At 46.2% G+C, this 17595-nt stretch overlaps 1 protein-coding gene across 1 annotated transcript in view; it reads right to left on the reverse strand.

Annotated features, from left to right (window-relative positions):
• Positions 1 to 5054: 5054 nt before the first annotated feature.
• The window catches only part of nek11 (NIMA-related kinase 11), a 47557-nt gene continuing 35016 nt past the window's right edge, over positions 5055 to 17595 (reverse strand). Inside the window, 3 exon segments of the mRNA XM_084356302.1 lie at positions 5055 to 5340; positions 11377 to 11470; positions 15000 to 15060. Coding sequence (XP_084212428.1) covers positions 5121 to 5340; positions 11377 to 11470; positions 15000 to 15060 — 375 coding nt within the window. The 3' untranslated portion in view covers positions 5055 to 5120.

Consider the following 17595-nt stretch of genomic DNA (forward strand, 5'->3'; position numbering starts at 1 on the left):
TGTTGATTGGACCTCGCTGATGTGGTTTTATCTTGAAATGGTTCACATGAAGAGAATTACAAGAATCTAAGCTTTCTAACGATGTACGACTCGACTGTTGGCTTCAGTTCAGGCGTTCGCTGTGTGTTTGGTGAACAGGATTTATAAATGATCCGTCTTTAAACAGAACAAACTGCTTCAGTCCTGAACTGCTCTCATAAAAACCTCCTGCTGCTGATCAGACTCTGCTGCAGGACGCTTTCTCCTCTGCGGATCAATAACGACCGATCGTATCTTATAATATTTAATACAGCTCAGTGTGTCTCTGTGGACCCGACAGAAAGAGAAACTGATTGAGAGGTAAATTCACAGCGTGGCCCTTCAGGGCCTCCGTACGGCCTCATCACACAAACAGACAACACTGAAAGTTATCGACATGAAATATGAAGTCATGTCAGACATATGACTTTGAGTTATAAAGAAATGATATCAACACATTTACCTTCAATAAATAAATACAAACTGATTATTATTATTATTATTATTATTATTAGTATTGTTATTATTATTATTATTATTATTGTTATTATTATTATTATTATTATTATTATTATCATTAGTGTTGTTATTATTGCTATTGGACCATCTGGAGGGGACAAATTAAATCACGAGTCGACGCCTCGGAGCTTCACGAGTTCAGTTGTGGGTCAGAAAGTGTCTGAGAATCAAACTTCGATGTTCCTCATGTTCCTCATGTTCCTCATGTTCCTCAGACTCCACCGGGTCGTCTCTCTGAACTCATTATCTGCTTCTTGCTGAACGGTTTCATCTTTCTGTCTTTCTGACGTCTAACTGAGAGAAGCCGAGTCCTCCTGGATCCTGAAGTGGTGAGAATAAAAATAACAGATGAATGATCACACACTTCTCTGAATGAAGAGCTGAGCTGCTTCCTGTCAGGTGTGTGTGCTGGCGTCACAACATGAAAACACAATACATGAAGTTAATGTAATCTGAGTTCTGACTTCATTATTGTTTTAACTTTTAATCCAAAGATAAGACGTCGGTGGAGTCGCGCTCGGTCACACTGGAGCTCACTAACAGTTTGTTGTTTGTTCCCACAGAGAGTGAAGAAAATGTTTTGTGCGTAAATTTAAAGACAAATTTGCGGCTTTATGTGCAAATCTGTGAAACTCACGAGGGACAGATCCAGACCTTCAGGAGGAACAAACACCTGGAGTCACGTCAGGTTCTTGTAATCCCTGTTAGTGGCTGATAATTCTCTGTGTTGTTGACAGACCGGCAGCAGCTTTAACTCCTGGATGCTTCTGTGCTGCTGAAGGATTTCCTGTCGTGAAAACCACAAACATCTGTTGTTCGGCAGAACTTGTCATGCCGACCAGCTCCAGTGGGATTCAATCCCCCAACTGATGAGCTCCACAGAGGCGTGACGGAGAGCGGGCCGCCCCGCAGACTCGACGACACAGAACAAGTTCAGATGAGACACCGCCGGTACAACCACCTGCAGGCCGATCCAAACACCTGCAGGCTGATCCAAACACCTGCAGGCCGGTACAACCACCTGCAGGCCGGTACAACCACCTGCAGGCCGATCCAAACACCTGCAGGCCGGTACAACCACCTGCAGGCCGATCCAAACACCTGCAGGCCGGTACAACCACCTGCAGGCCGATCCAAACACCTGCAGGCCGATCCAACCACCTGCAGGCCGATCCAAACACCTGCAGGCCGATCCAAACACCTGCAGGCCGGTACAACCACCTGCAGGCCGATCCAAACACCTGCAGGCCGGTACAACCACCTGCAGGCCGATCCAAACACCTGCAGGCCGGTACAACCACCTGCAGGCCGATCCAAACACCTGCAGGCCGATCCAACCACCTGCAGGCCGATCCAAACACCTGCAGGCCGATCCAAACACCTGCAGGCCGGTACAACCACCTGCAGGCCGATCCAAACACCTGCAGGCCGATCCAAACACCTGCAGGCCGGTACAACCACCTGCAGCTGCATGGTCCCTTCATGAAGGTTACAGTGGCTCTCAGGACACAAACTATGTGTCTGTCTGTTTCTCCTCCACACTGTGACGATGTGTTGGTGCTGTGATCAGTAACGTGATGACGGGTCGACACCGCTTTGATTTACTCATTTCTTTTTTCACACAGCTGACACTCGGGACCGATCAGCTGACACTCAGGGCCGATCAGCTGACACTCGGGACCGATCAGCTGACACTCGGGGCCGATCAGCTGACACTCGGGACCGATCAGCTGACCTCCTGGTGTTTCCTCGTGGACTGAGGAGACTCCTTTCAGTAGGTTGTGGTTGAGCTCACCTGTTCCCGTGAACTCCAGAGCTCCTGACTGCAGTTAGTTTGATGAACGGGTTCAATAACTGTCTGGACTCAGAGGACTCACAGCTGCAGTCTGACACACATGAACCGGATTACTGGAGTCTTTGTTCTGACCTGGTTCATTAGAAGAAGAGGACGGTGTTCCTGCAGAGCTCTCTGGCTCAGAGGGTTTATTCTCCAGGAGTCGGAGCCTCGACTGAGAGCTAATTACAGCCTGCAGAGAGAAAATGGAGGGAAAAGGCTGATTTGTTCCACCTGAGCCTCACATGGTGAAGACGTCCTCCCTCCTGGAGTGATCCTCCTCGCCCCTCGTTGGTTTGATTGAATCCATCCTCTCAGTCCTCTGACTTCATCTCCTGCTCTTATAAATGACACAAGATGGTGTCGGGGTCAGAGGTGACTCCTCCTCTCCGGCTCGTGATCTTCACTTTCTCTTTTTTTTGAGTGGATGACAGCTTTAAACAGACCTCATTACATCAGAGGGGGCTCATTAGCACTTACTGACTTCCGTCTAATTAAACTCTAATCACGGTGCAGTCGTCTGACGGCCGTTTAACAGCGAAATATTCACACCACAGACCTGGAAGATTAATTAGAAGAGCACAGAGGAGGTTCACTCACAGTCAACACGTTTACATACACATTTTATATTTACACCTTTAAAATGTATATTTTCAATTTATGCCTGAAAAATGTAAATATACAATGTGAAATTATACCAAAAAGTTTTTTATGCAACACTGAATAATAAAAAATGAGCTGAAGGCTGAATGACACTGATTCTTAATTAAAGAGTTGCTAATAGACGTGATCTGAAAATTAAAGCTAACAGGCTAACATCAGCATTAGCTGCTCCAACAGGCTAACATCAGCGCTAGCTGCTCCAGCAGGCTAACATCAGCGCTACCAGCAGGCTAACATCAGCGTTAGCTGCTCCAGCAGGCTAACATCAGCGTTAGCTGCTCCAGCAGGCTAACATCAGCGTTAGCTGCTCCAACAGGCTAACATCAGCGCTAGCTGCTCCAGCAGGCTAACATCAGCGCTAGCTGCTCCAACAGGCTAACATCAGCGTTAGCTGCTCCAACAGGCTAACATCAGCGTTAGCTGCTCCAGCAGGCTAACATCAGCGCTAGCTGCTCCAGCAGGCTAACATCAGCGTTAGCTGCTCCAGCAGGCTAACATCAGCGTTAGCTGCTCCAGCAGGCTAACATCAGCGTTAGCTTCTGTTGTGAGGTCTCAGCTCTGTTTCTCTTTTTATCTTTTACGTCTCAGAAAACAGGAAACATATAAAACAACATTTAAAAAAATATTTCGACTCTTAAAGTTTTTGTCTTTTATTAAAATTATTGAATTTCCACTCAGTTTCTTTTTCAGCACAAATTCTGAATGTGAGTAAAACAGAGATGAGATATTACAATGACACATTTATATTATTTTATTCTCCCAGTCGCAGTTTTATTTTAAATTCCGGGCTGAACCAGCAGAAGAAGTCTCGCTGTCAGCTGCACACTGAATATTTATCAGACTGAAGGCTTCAGGATTCGTCTCAGATGATCTTCACACACACAGACTTCCCTCTGAGAGCACAAACTGCTGGAGATCCACCACAACACACACCTGAGAGCCGACACCTCAGCAGGAAGCTTCACCGCCGTCAGGAATCAGATCAGCTTCATGTTTTATATCTGCAGCTGTTAAAAACTGTAACGTCTGCAGAACCAGCTGATCAACACACAGAACACCAGGAGCTCATCAGCAGGTGGAGGTGACGGTGGTGGAGGTCCAGCCGGGCGGCGAGGCTCTCCCACGTTTGTGGTGACAAATGAGTGTTTTTAACAAGAGCTCGAGACATTTTCAGCTGTTTTTATAGCAACAGAGTGTTTTTAACCAGACAGCAGGACAGTCACTGTGAGAGAGTGGATGTTTGTAACGGGGACATTTCCAGCCTCGTCTGTGGCGACAAAAACACACAAACACTTTCAGTGCAGGACTTTTACTTTGACTTTAATTACAGATTATATTTATAGTTTGGTATTAGTGCTTATAAACGATATGAATGCTTCCTCCACCGATGACTGACTGACTGAGGACTGACTGACTGACTGACTGAGGACAGGGAATATTTTAAACTGTGGAAATACTTTGTGACTGCATCAGGTCTCCATGTTTCATGAGGGCTGAATTAAAATGACTTATTTCATTCTAAGTTTGTTGGTGTGTTTATAAATAAACATAAATGTGTTATGATATTTATCCTCATCTTCTGAGTCTAAAGTGCCACATTAGTGTCCAGCTGACTCACAGTGATCTGACTCTGACCTGCTTCATCGCTCCCTGCTGATCAGCTGTCTGCAGACGTTGGACACAAGCTGATCTGATCGATCAGTGGAAACACTTCAGTTATTGATCTGTGCTGAAACTGATAGAGGTCGTACAAATATTCAGATATTCTGCTTAGTGAAAGAAATCAGTATCAGGGTCAGAGTGAGTCCTGCATTCGTGTTTTAATAGAGTCAAAGTACAAAATATGGCTAAAATACCAGAAGTCAGTCTTTCTGATTCAGACTGTCACACTGAGTCTGTCGGTGTGTTGATCAGTGTGAAGCTCACTTTAAAAATCAGACCTGTAGTTGATGTGTCTGTCGTCCAGGTGACACCACTAACCAATCACCATGCAGTATATATATATATATATATATATATATATATATGGTAAGGTTTTTATTTATTTACCCGACACAATGAATCTGGACCTTCCTGCGGTCTCGGTTCAGACAGGTGGTCTGTCGTCCTGCAGCCGTCTCACTCTCTGCAGCTCCTCTTCATAAAACAGCAGCTGGTCCACCTGCAGCCCGTCCTCAGGTTTGTCCTCCAGGTGTGTCAGAGCCTCTGTGACACCGTCACCACCATCCTGCTGCTGCTGCCTGGCCTCCTTCAGGCTCTCGTACAGCCTGTGGAAGACGTCTGAGCCCAGACGGCTGCAGACGGACCTGCAGGGACGACACACTCTGCTTTTAATAAACCCAACTGAAGTCTGCAGACTGCAAAGATCAAACAGATTCATTCAGCCGAAATATTAATACAGTGAAGATATTTTACAGCTGCAGCCGTTATTCATCCAGAAGGAACTTTATTAAACACCTGTTGTGGAAGAGATCCTGAGCCGCTTGATTTTCTCCTCATCGACTTTTACTCAACTACTACCACTACTACTACCACTACTACTACTACTACTACTACTACTACTTCAGTACATGTCTCAGTATCTGTACTGTACCTGAGTATCTCTGAGACTTTCCCTCTCTACATCTGAACACAAACATCTGAACTTTCTCCTCCTCACAGCTTCAAACAGCCTCGTTACTTCAGTTTGATGCATCTGAGGTGAATTATGGATTATTGTTATTTGGCGTCATCGCACGCCGCCTTCCCAACATCACAGACCGATGTCGACCTATCAGAGCACATCACGCACGGCAGACGCAGCGAGACGACACAAAGACGTGAACAGACAGAGAGGGAGGCTGAATGGGGAGAAAAGGCGTGTTAGTGTCTCGTATCTGCAGCTGAATCATTAGTTGATTAATCGTTATGTTTCCTCAGACAGCAGCTCTCAGGTCAGCTGACGACACCGTGATCATTTCTTCTCCTGCAGAGACGAGACTGGACCATAAACACAGCAGAATCTTCAGAACCAGGACCAATAACGTTCCTGCTGTCTGCCGGATAATCTAACGTTGGAGAAGCTAACGGTGATGTTAGCACAATTAACAAACATAACGTTAACCTACTAAATAAACTACAAGCTAATCTTTAGCAGCACGTTAGCTGACTAGTGTTTGAAGTTTGCATTAAGTTTTCCAAACCTTGCTAATGCTAAATGCTAACATTAGACAGACCGCTCACAGCATGAAGAACAAAGCTCGAGGTGTCTTCAGATGTTTCAATGCAGAAACGTTAAATATCATATTTTATATTTAGGAGTGAAATATTGAAGCTGAAACACTTTGAACTGAAACTAAACATGCTGAAGAAACAGTGTTCATAAGATCACTGCAGCTGCTGGAACAACAGCTAATATCTGACGTACGATCCGTTCATCTGAACTCAGAACCTTCAGCTGGATCCTCGGAGCCTCTCTGGTGAGAAAACAGGGTCCTGGATCATAAATCAGAACAGAACCTGATGATTTATTGATTTTCTCCACTTTTTTCATTTTATCTTTAACTTTCCTGCTGCTGTGATCCAAGCTCCTGCAGAACAAACAGTGAGCAGCAGCAGGATTCAAGTCTGAGGGGAAATACTGCCACCAAACACCTCACCTGGACCCGGTCCAACAACCTGGACCCGGTCCAACGACCTGGACCAGGTCCAACGACCTGGACCAGGTCCAACGGCCTGGACCAGGTCCAAAGAACCAACCTGACAGAAACACACATTGGAACTCCCTGTTGTTGGAGTTTACTGAGGTGACGTAGTGATTTATACTGGAGCAGGTTAACATGGTGGAGGAGGTTAAGGTCTCCACCAGGTCCTCTCCACCGGGTCGTCTCCACCGGGTCGTCTCCACCAGGTCGTCTCCACCGGGTCGTCTCCACCAGGTCGTCTCCACCGGGTCGTCTCCACCAGGATGTCCTCAGACAGACCCGTCTCCACCAGGTCGTCTCCACCAGGATGTCCTCAGACAGACCCGTCTCCACCGGGTCGTCTCCACCAGGATGTCCTCAGACAGACCCGTCTCCACCGGGTCGTCCTCACACAGAACTGTCTCAGTGGACGACAGCTGGACGAGGAGAGAGAAGAACTCTAATCTCCTGTTTCTAATGATTCTGGTTCCACCCGTGGGTTTCGTCTCCTCTCTGCTAATAAAGGTGGACGTGTGTTCTGTATCAGGAGAGCAGAAATGAGATTCTGGCTCTGACCCGACAACAGATCTGCTCAGCGCTGCTGCTCCAGCCCTCATGAGATCAATATTCCCATCAAATCATTCTGCGTTATTATTTTCTCCAAAAGTCCCAGAAGATGAAGAAGATGATTGTTTTAATCTGCACCAGCGAGATGATGAAGATGAAGATGAAGATGAAGATGAAGATGAAGAGACTAAATATCATCTTCAGACAGAACTTTGATGGACTGAACCGACCGTCAGGAACCAAAGAGAACCTGAAGGAACCCAACAACAGCTGAGACTGAACAGCTGTTTGACTCTGTTCCTCCTCCTCCTCCTCCTCCTCCTCCTCCTCCTCCTCCTCCTCATCTTCTTCCTCCTCCTCCTCCTCTTCCTCCCCCTCTTCCTCTTCCTCCTCCTCCTTCTCCTCCTCATCCTCTTCCTCCTCCTCCTCCTCTGCCTCCTCCTCCTCCTCCTCCTCCTCCTCTTCTTCCTCCTCCTCCTCCTCTTCCTCCTCCTCTTCTTCCTCCTCCTCCTCCTCAATCCTCCTCCTCCTCCCCCTCTTCCTCTTCTTCCTCCCCCTCTTCCTCTTCCTCTTCTTCCTCCTCCTCCTCCTCTTCCTCCTCCTCCTCTTCTTCCTCTTCCTCCTCCTCCTCCTCCTCCTCTTCCTCCCCCTCTTCCTCCTCCTCTTCCTCTTCCTCTTCCTCCTCCTCCTCTTCTTCCTCCTCCTCCTCCTCTTCCTCCTCCTCTTCTTCCTCCTCCTCCTCCTCAATCCTCCTCCTCCTCCCCCTCTTCCTCTTCTTCCTCCCCCTCTTCCTCTTCCTCTTCTTCCTCCTCCTCCTCCTCTTCCTCCTCCTCCTCTTCTTCCTCTTCCTCCTCCTCCTCCTCCTCCTCCTCCTCTTCCTCTTCCTCCCCCTCTTCCTCCTCCTCTTCCTCTTCCTCTTCCTCTTCCTCCTCCTCCTCTTCTTCCTCTTCCTTCTTCTTCCTCCTCCTCCTCCTCTTCCTCCTCCTCCTCCTCCTCCTCCTCCTCTTCCTCCTCTGTTGTTTTATGAGGAGCTCTGTGGGAGCTGACAGCCTTTAATTCCCACACAGGGCATCTGTGTGTGTGTGTGTGTGTGTGTGTGTGTGTGCGCGCGCCCCTCTGATGGTGTTGCCATGGCAACAGACTGACCCTAATCGAAGTGGGGGGGTGCTGGGTTCTCAGTTTCATGAACCCCTGCAGTCCGTCCAATCGGGTGACCCCACCTTCCACTATCAGCCAATCAGAGGAGAGCAGCAGCTGTGATGGTCACAGAGACGCTCGATCATCATGAAGTCTGACTGACTGTTTATCTGTGAACATGAGCTGATCAACAGCAGGTGGAGCTTATTCTCCAGTCGGCGCCATTAAACCACCACAGAAGAAGAAGAAACACATCTGCTGGCCGGGTTCGACTCGGTTTGACCCGACGCAGCACGGGCCTGCACGTCCATCGACACTGGGTTGGTTCTTAAACCAGTGACGCTCTCGTCCCGATCCCAGCAGGACCATTGAAGAATCAGCGCTAACAAAGAGGCAAACGTGTTTCATTTCCTGTAACTCCTTCACAATAAAAGCCCCCCGTTACTTTAAAGTGAACACATGAAACAGTGAAACTCAGCAGATGTTTGAAACAAACAGGACGAGACAGACTAAGGAGGTCCAGTCAGAAGCTGCAGACGCCCTGAGAGCTGAACTCTGACCTCCTCTCGGGTTTCCTGCACAGACATGAGTTCAGTATTGATCCGAGGAGGAGACGTGATAAAACTCTGTTATTCAAAGAGCTTCGGTCCAAAGTAAAACGCTGGGAAACATTTCTGTAAGTTAAACTGAATATCACAGTTTGTTTCCTCTCCTGGACTATTGATCCACTGCTGGTCTGAGATAACATCTGGATCAGTCTGTGTTCAGACGTAACGACCTTCTTCAGGTGATCAAGCTCTGAACTGAGAACTGAAGAGACGAGACGACGGAGAAACAGACTTCAACTTTCTGTTCTCACCTTCACTCCACTCTGTCCAGATGTTTGTTGTCATGTTAAATTTTCTCTGTAGCTTTTTGCAGTGAAGTTTTTGTTAAAATATCTTTGTTTTTCATATCTTTGTGTCTGTTTTCTCTGGTTTCTCTCATTTTAATCTGCACAAACAAAGTGAATCTGGTTCGTATCCACTCTGATCCACACGGAAACACACGGACGCTCCAGGCGACATGTTCCTCTGGAATAATTGGATTAAATTAAACTTTCACAGATGCTCTCAGAGACTCAGAGTTTAAACCAGAAGCAAACTCTGTGGTGTTGAAGTCTGAACTGGAGCGATGCCACAGGAGCTGTAGGAGGTGTAGGAGCTGTAGGAGGTGTAGGAGCTGTAGGAGGTGTAGGAGGTGTAGGAGCTGTAGGAGCTGTAGGAGCTGTAGGAGCTGTAGGAGGTGTAGGAGCTGTAGGAGCTGTAGGAGCTGTAGGAGCTGTAGGAGGTGTAGGAGCTGTAGGAGCTGTAGCAGGTGTAGGAGGTGTAGGAGGTGTAGGAGCTGTAGCAGGTGTAGGAGGTGTAGGAGGTGTAGGAGGTGTAGGAGCTGTAGGAGCTGTAGCAGGTGTAGGAGCTGTAGGAGGTGTAGGAGCTGTAGGAGGTGTAGGAGGTGTAGCAGGTGTAGGAGGTGTAGGAGGTGTAGGAGCTGTAGGAGCTGTAGGAGGTGTAGGAGGTGTAGGAGGTGTAGCAGGTGTAGGAGGTGTAGGAGGTGTAGGAGGTGTAGGAGCTGTAGGAGCTGTAGCAGGTGTGGGAGCTGTAGGAGCTGTAGGAGGTGTAGGAGCTGTAGGAGGTGTAGGAGGTGTAGGAGGTGTAGGCGGTGTAGCAGGTGTAGGAGGTGTAGGAGGTGTAGGAGCTGTAGGAGGTGTAGGAGGTGTAGGAGGTGTAGCAGGTGTAGGAGCTGTAGGAGGTGTAGGAGCTGTAGCAGGTGTAGGAGCTGTAGCAGGTGTAGGAGGTGTAGCAGGTGTAGGAGCTGTAGGAGGTGTAGGAGCTGTAGCAGGTGTAGGAGCTGTAGGAGGTGTAGGAGGTGTAGGAGCTGTAGGAGGTGTAGCAGGTGTAGGAGGTGTAGGAGGTGTAGGAGGTGTAGGAGGTGTAGCAGGTGTAGGAGGTGTAGGAGGTGTAGCAGGTGTAGGAGGTGTAGGAGGTGTAGGAGCTGTAGGAGGTGTAGGAGCTGTAGGAGCTGTAGGAGCTGTAGGAGGTGTAGGAGCTGTAGGAGGTGTAGGAGGTGTAGGAGCTGTAGGAGGTGTAGCAGGTGTAGGAGGTGTAGGAGGTGTAGGAGCTGTAGGAGGTGTAGCAGGTGTAGGAGGTGTAGGAGGTGTAGGAGGTGTAGGAGCTGTAGGAGGTGTAGCAGGTGTAGGAGGTGTAGGAGCTGTAGGAGGTGTAGGAGGTGTAGGAGCTGTAGGAGGTGTAGGAGGTGTAGGAGCTGTAGGAGCTGTAGGAGGTGTAGGAGCTGTAGCAGGTGTAGGAGCTGTAGGAGGTGTAGGAGGTGTAGCAGGTTTCCTCACTCCTTCTCCTCACTCCTTCTCCTCACTCCTTCTCCTCACTTCTTCTCCTCACGTCTTCTCCTCACGTCTTCTCCTCACTCCTTCTCCTCACTTCTTCTCCTCACGTCTTCTCCTCACGTCTTCTCCTCACTCCTTCTCCTCACGTCTTCTCCTCACTCCTTCTCCTCACTTCGTCTCCTCACTCCTTCTCCTCACTTCTTCTCCTCACTTCTTCTCCTCACTCCTTCTCCTCACTCCTTCTCCTCACTCCTTCTCCCCACGTCTTCTCCTCACGCTGCCTTGAAGCTCCTCACCAGTGTCGTTTATTAGATTACACACATTTTCTCTGGATATGAAAATATTGATAACATAAATTATTTCATGAGGTGAAACTCTGATGTTGTTGCAGCCTGAACCTGAACTGAAGTAATCAAACTCTGTTACAGCGCTGACGATGTTACTTCAGTCAAAGTATCATGAAAAGTCGTAGAAATTAAAAACAGCGTGAGAAGAAAACACTCAGGAGACATCGTGTAAAACATTCAAACCTCAGCAGCTAAAGGAAGTCATGCTGCATTTACACTCTGCAGAGGCCTTCAAAATAAAAGACTCACTCCCTCAGGTGTTGGATTCTGGCCTCCAGCAGGCTGCTGTTGATGGTCGGGGGCCCCTGAAGGCTCTGAGGGGCCTCAGGCTCTTCTGGCTCTGCTGGTTAACACACAGAAACAACAGAACAAACACAGGTGAGAAACACCGACGAGGTAAATGATTCGTCTCAATGCAAAAAAAAATAAATCTTATATCGCAGAGAAACGCTCCAGGTGGCCCTCACTGAGCTGGGACTCCATTGAAACCATGTTTACCATCATGTTTGTCAAACAGGAGACTTTGTTAATGGTTACACAACACAGGGGTGTACGAGTTCATAACTCCTTCATACTCAACAGTTAATTAACACACAGACAGACACGGTGAGTCTGTCAGGGTGGAGGCGTCCAGCAGACACAGAATATTACGCGTCATCACATTTCACATTTCATTTAAAGTCTCCGTGCAGCAGCAGCTCTGACTCGTCGTGTTAAAGGAAACCTGACGTCCCAACACACAGATTCCTCTGAAGCCTGATGAGTTAAAGACATTTAGTCTCGTCTTCCTTCTGATCAGCTGAATAAAAACCAACCTGCTGTTTGTCTTCAGACAGTAACGCCGACACAGCAGCGCGACTCTGACTTCCTGTTTAACAGCTGATGAGCGGACGGTAAATCAGAGTAACGGCCTCTGAGCTGCTGCAGGTCTGTGGTCTGTTGACTGGAAGCTAAATATCTGAGGGTTTAACGGCGGCTGAGGACGTGGTCTGCTGCCTCCGTCCCCCGAGGGAACAATAAGTCCAGCGCTGCTCGACCCAGACCGTCAGAAATACAGTGTGCTGAGGAGGCCGTCTGTACGATCTGCCCCGAAATAACGTGCTCGGACACAAAGTGGAGCCGACTTCAGGCTTCAGATTACAAACAGAGTTAATGTGAAGACGTGAACAGACGCAAAATCTGTGTCATTAAGTCATCACGAGCTGAAGTTAATGAACTTTCAGTAAAAACGTGCATGTGCAGGAACCGACGGGAGCAGAGCTCAGGTACTTTGTAACTTGTGGGATTAAAAAGGTGATTTATCTTCACTCCTGTTGATCAGCCCGACTGCAGCAGGGACCCGGGGTGACCTCCAGGTTCTGTACTGTTGACTGCTGACTGGAGCTGGAGGAGACAGAGAACCAGAACCAGAACCAGAACCAGAGTCTCTGCTGAGTGCTGACTTCACTCAGAGCTTCAGCTGATGTACAGTCAGGTGTCTGTCTGTCTGAGGGACAAAGGGACGTCCTCCCTTTGATGTACACGTCACACTTGTCTTTACTGAGACGACAGTGTTGACTGTCCTTCATTACATATGGCTGTAACCATGACAACCAGCAGCATGTGTGAACACTATGAAACATGTAGAAATACTAAGTATTAACAACGAATAATAACCGAATGTGTGTGTGTGTGTGTGTGTGTGTGTGTGTGTGGGTGTGTGTGTGTGTGTGTGTGTGTGTGTCGGTGTGTGTGGGTGTGTGTGTGTGTGTGTGTGTGTCGGTGTGTGTCGGTGTGTGTGTGTGTGTGTGTGTGTGTGTGTGTAATCGTCTCCTTCATTTTTAATCTAATTTGTAATTTAAAGAAACGCTCCGGAGGCAGAATGTCAGCAGTTTCTTTATTTTCGACATTTGAAACGAGTCCGTTTGATTTGCCTCCAAATGACACGTTTCTATGAAACTGGACTGAATCACGTAGAAGTCGAACACAATCATCAGATTCTCAGCAGAGAGTCAGACGCCTTCATTTAAAATCTGTTTTATACGATCATGTTTCAGTCAGACGCCTCCTCGTTGATTAAAATGATTCAGATTACTGACACAAGAAACTGGGAACAGAAAATGTTTTGTGTCCTGATAAATAACTTTCTGAACAACTAATTAGAAATAACTGAATATTTCACACTTCAGTAACACAATCAGTGTCGTGCATGAACGCACTGAAACAGTGTGTTCATTGAACGTGCTCATGTTTTTTGTTTGCAACTAATAAACGTGAACACGAGCGTCGTTAAACCTACAAGAGTTAACGATGCTGAGAACGACCCGGCTTTACAAACTGGAAGAGGGGTATGTTTCATATCGAGTAATCAAAGCACTTACACTCAAGTTATTGCAATTCATTACAGATTTTAGATGTTGTATAACCTTATCAAGAGTCTCGGTCAGAAAGCACAGCCTCTGATTGGTCGATACGTAGCCTAAGGCATCATGGGACTGCCAGTGGACGGCTAAAAATCAAGCTAACAACAACAACTGTTCTCAGCGTGGAAGATGGATAAATAATCACCCTTGTATTTATGGTTATGGATTATAAAAGGGCCACGATCTCACCGCAGAGGTCTCGTTAGTGCGGCGGTGTGGCATCAAGACTCAGACTTCCCAGAGATGTTTAATATGTCAGATAAAACATATTTTGATTTGTATATCACATCGTCGGTGATGCCGGCGGGCGGTAAAGTGTTTCTTGGCACAGTAATCTTTTTAATAACGTGTTAATATTACATTTTGCTGCTAAAAGTTTAATTAGCTGATACAGCCCAGCACCATCGGGGGTAGATGGGTGAGAGGCTGAAGAGCAGCTCAGCTCACTGAGCTGTGTGAACGAGCACAACACTGAACAAAACACTCACAATATCTGTTTGTACATTTTAAGCGTCCAAAACTCAGTGAAAAATATGAAACATGTCAAATGTCTGTTTGTTTCAGACTTCATTATGTGTGTTTGTGTGTTTGTGTGTTTGTGTGAGAGGAGCAGCAGAGTCGCTGTTTGGCCTCAGTGTTTCCTCTGACAGCAGAGAGACAACGAAGTCTCATCTTCAGCTCAGGTTTTTTTTTTGTTCTGAGGTCAGCAGAGCGAGACGAACAGGTTTCACAGCCGAGGACAGATTGTGACTGAACCAAGCCAACAGGAACTGAAGGCTGAGAGGAGGAGGAGGAGGAGGACGCTCAGAAAAGGGCAGAGAGACGGAGACGACTGCAGGGATAAACATCCAGTCATTAACACTTGTCTCTGCAGGAAGGACACACTTATTAAAACTTCACCACTGCTGGAGGACAGAGAGGCCGACACAAGTTGGACCCGACCTTCCTGCTAGATGACTTCATGATGTGGACTCAGTGTTAAGATGCTGCAGAAGCTGCAAAGAGGTTTTTTTTTTCATTTATTGACCCAATTAAGTGACTGCAGCAGTGTGTGTGTGTGTGTGTGTGTGTGTGTGTGTGTGTGTGTTCAGACTTGATCAATACTGTTACTGGATGGATTAAATATGTACAGTTATAATAATATATGTGAACTCCTGCTGATGAATCTTTACACAGAGAGCACAAAGCATGATGGGAACTTCAGTGAAAACTGTATCACGCTGCTGCTCAGCAGTTCATTATAATGACATCATGTTTAGTGTCACGACATGAACTGATCAGTAATTATTGATTTATTAATGTTTACTTCCAGTTTCTATGTGTTTGTGTTGGGCGAGACGTTCTGTAAGCAACGTGAGTTTAAGTGAAGAAATAATTCTCATTGTTTTACACTCACAGGGTATTTTTTGTGTGCAAAGTACTATGTTGATGTACATTGTGTATGTGTACTTCATGTGTACTCAGACTCACCGCTCAGCTCCTCTTCCAGAACTTTCTGCATGTGCTTCATCATGGCCTCCAGCTCACTGACCTGAGGACAGAGATCACACCAACATCACATCCTGAGGGAGAGAACTTCTTCTCGTTGTTCATAGTTAGAGGAATGTAATAATGTCACAATAAAGAACGCTGAGGAGTTAAATCTCCTCAGAGACTTCGGCGATCACAGAGTCTGTGATGTCCCATTTTTCTGAAGGTTTTTAAAAGTTAAAATAAGTTCAGCTTTCCAGCACAAGGCGCAGAGTCGTGCCACGTTTACCATCAGTTACATGATGGTGGGATGCACGTGCAGCCGGCTCACAGGCGCTCCATGCTGCTTTGTCCAAAACACGTCTTTCAAAGGCGTTTTTAAAGCGACTGCACTTGTAGGGACGAGTCACTGAAATATAAACTAAAATCATGTTTTAAAACAGCTTGTAGTTCTTGTAGTAACGCTGCGGGACGAATGTTTCATTCTTTTTTCCTTAATCAACATAACAAAGAAACGTATCTGCAGAACAATAATCAGCCAGTGTTGAAAAGTTGATGCTGATTTGAATCAAACTAATCGAAAAGGAAAAGAAATCCATCTTTGCCGATGAAGTGTTTATTTACCTCAGTTTAACTTTACGCAGACGATGTCATGTTGTATACACGAGAAATTGTTTCACGGCACTGACTGACTCACAATCTGAAGGCAAAATGTTTCTTCTCTCAGAGCAACACTTGTTTTTTCATCAATCATGTCTGTCCTTCACTTCAGACATGTTCTTCACTCTCATTACTGCTCTTTCCACCTTCGAACAGCTGATGCAGTTCACCACGTGTCCTGCGTTTCATTACAGCAGAGAAACATCACTCATCACGGTTTACATGAGTGTTTGTCAGTGTGTTACCGTGTTGTTTCACAGCCGATGCATCATTTAAATGTGGCACTTTTATTTCACTCATTAGTTCTGAGTGAAGGAGCAGAGAGTCCGTAGGACGTTAATCCAGTTTCATTTGATTCACAGCTGAGTTAAAGTTCATGTAAACACATTAAAGCGTCTGTTTCACAGTGAATCATGTGGAGGACGGTCTGGAGGACGATCGGGACACAAACACATCAGATCAGATCAACACAGCTTTTGTTTCATCCCCGGCAGGATTTCCTCACATGCAGAAATCATCTCCGCACTGTCACCAACCGACCAACACCAGGCAAATATATTCAGGTTTTTAGAGTTTGACTCGAGTCGTGTTTCTGACGGATTTAACCACAATTTATTTCCATTATATTCTGGAAATGTGGTTATATTTTGCACTGAAGTTAACTATTGAAAGTTAAATATATTCACTTTACATTTACGTTTTTTGTAAACTCACGACAGAAAAAAAACTTAAAGTTATTTTTTAGGATTTTTAAAGAGTCGTGTTTCTGAGGCATTGAGACAGTTTGTTGCCATTTTATGGGAATTTGATAAAGAAACACACACTACACTGTAATCAGGTGGAAACTTTACTTAATAATTCACTTTACATTTTCCTACTTTTCTTCACTCAGTTTAGGTAGAAACTAGACAACTGATAGTCAAATATATTCCTTTTACATTTTGTCATTTCATTTTGTTACTCAACAGTTTGGGCCATTCTGATTTTTTACTTTTAGATATTGTAAAAGTTCAGCTGGAGCTGCAGGCTTCCTGTTGGACGTTTTCTGAAAATGTGCACCACTGAAGAAACTGAGGTCTTTTCATTTCTGTGGTGATCAGAAGGAAAACTTCCTCAGAGGCATCAGCGGCTGTTGAACACCATTAGTCCAACCGTCGACATTTACTTTAATGGCTCCATCACACATGGCACATTCATCCATCTGCAGATTTATGTGTTACTGATAGAAATAATACATTCACATTTAAATGTGGCGGAAACATCAACTTCAGTTATCCGGGGACATTCAGCTCCTCCTCAGTGTGTCTTCAGGCTATGAGAGCAGAAACAAATTCAGTCTGTGTAGGAGCTGAAAATCAGCTGATATCTTAACGGGGTTTGGTGCGAGGAGAGGAGTGATGGAGGTAATTCGTCCTGCTGCTGCTTCACTTCACCTGATTACACACAGAGAGATGAAGCTGCTCCGTCTGACACCCAACCAGCTCTCATGAGTCTGCTGCTGCTCGACACGCTGAGCCCACAATAAATATTATATTTCATTACCTACGACAATAAACTCTCCCGCTCTGCTCCTTTGTTGCCATCAGCTCACCAGACAGTCGTAACAGATGAAGAGTTTCTGTTCATCATTCAGGAACATTTATGGCTTTCATACTGCTGATATGAAACACAGTGAGTTATAACTGAAGTCAGTCCGTCACATTACAGCCTCACACTGCAGACAGAGACGTGTCCTCCGCCACAGAGGACGACCGGAGGAGAGCTCAGAGATTAATTTATAATTTATGGGAATAAAAAGTGGATTCATACATTTTGATATTGTGGCAGGCGGCAAAAATAATTGAATGTGGGAAACACTGTTGCTGTTACATTCAGCAAACCACAAACAAACAAACAAACAAACAAACAAACAAACGAATGAATATCTGAATAGCAG

This window comes from Pagrus pagrus (genome assembly GCF_965226575.1).
Source record: "Pagrus pagrus genome assembly, chromosome: 7".
NCBI lineage: Eukaryota > Metazoa > Chordata > Actinopteri > Spariformes > Sparidae > Pagrus > Pagrus pagrus.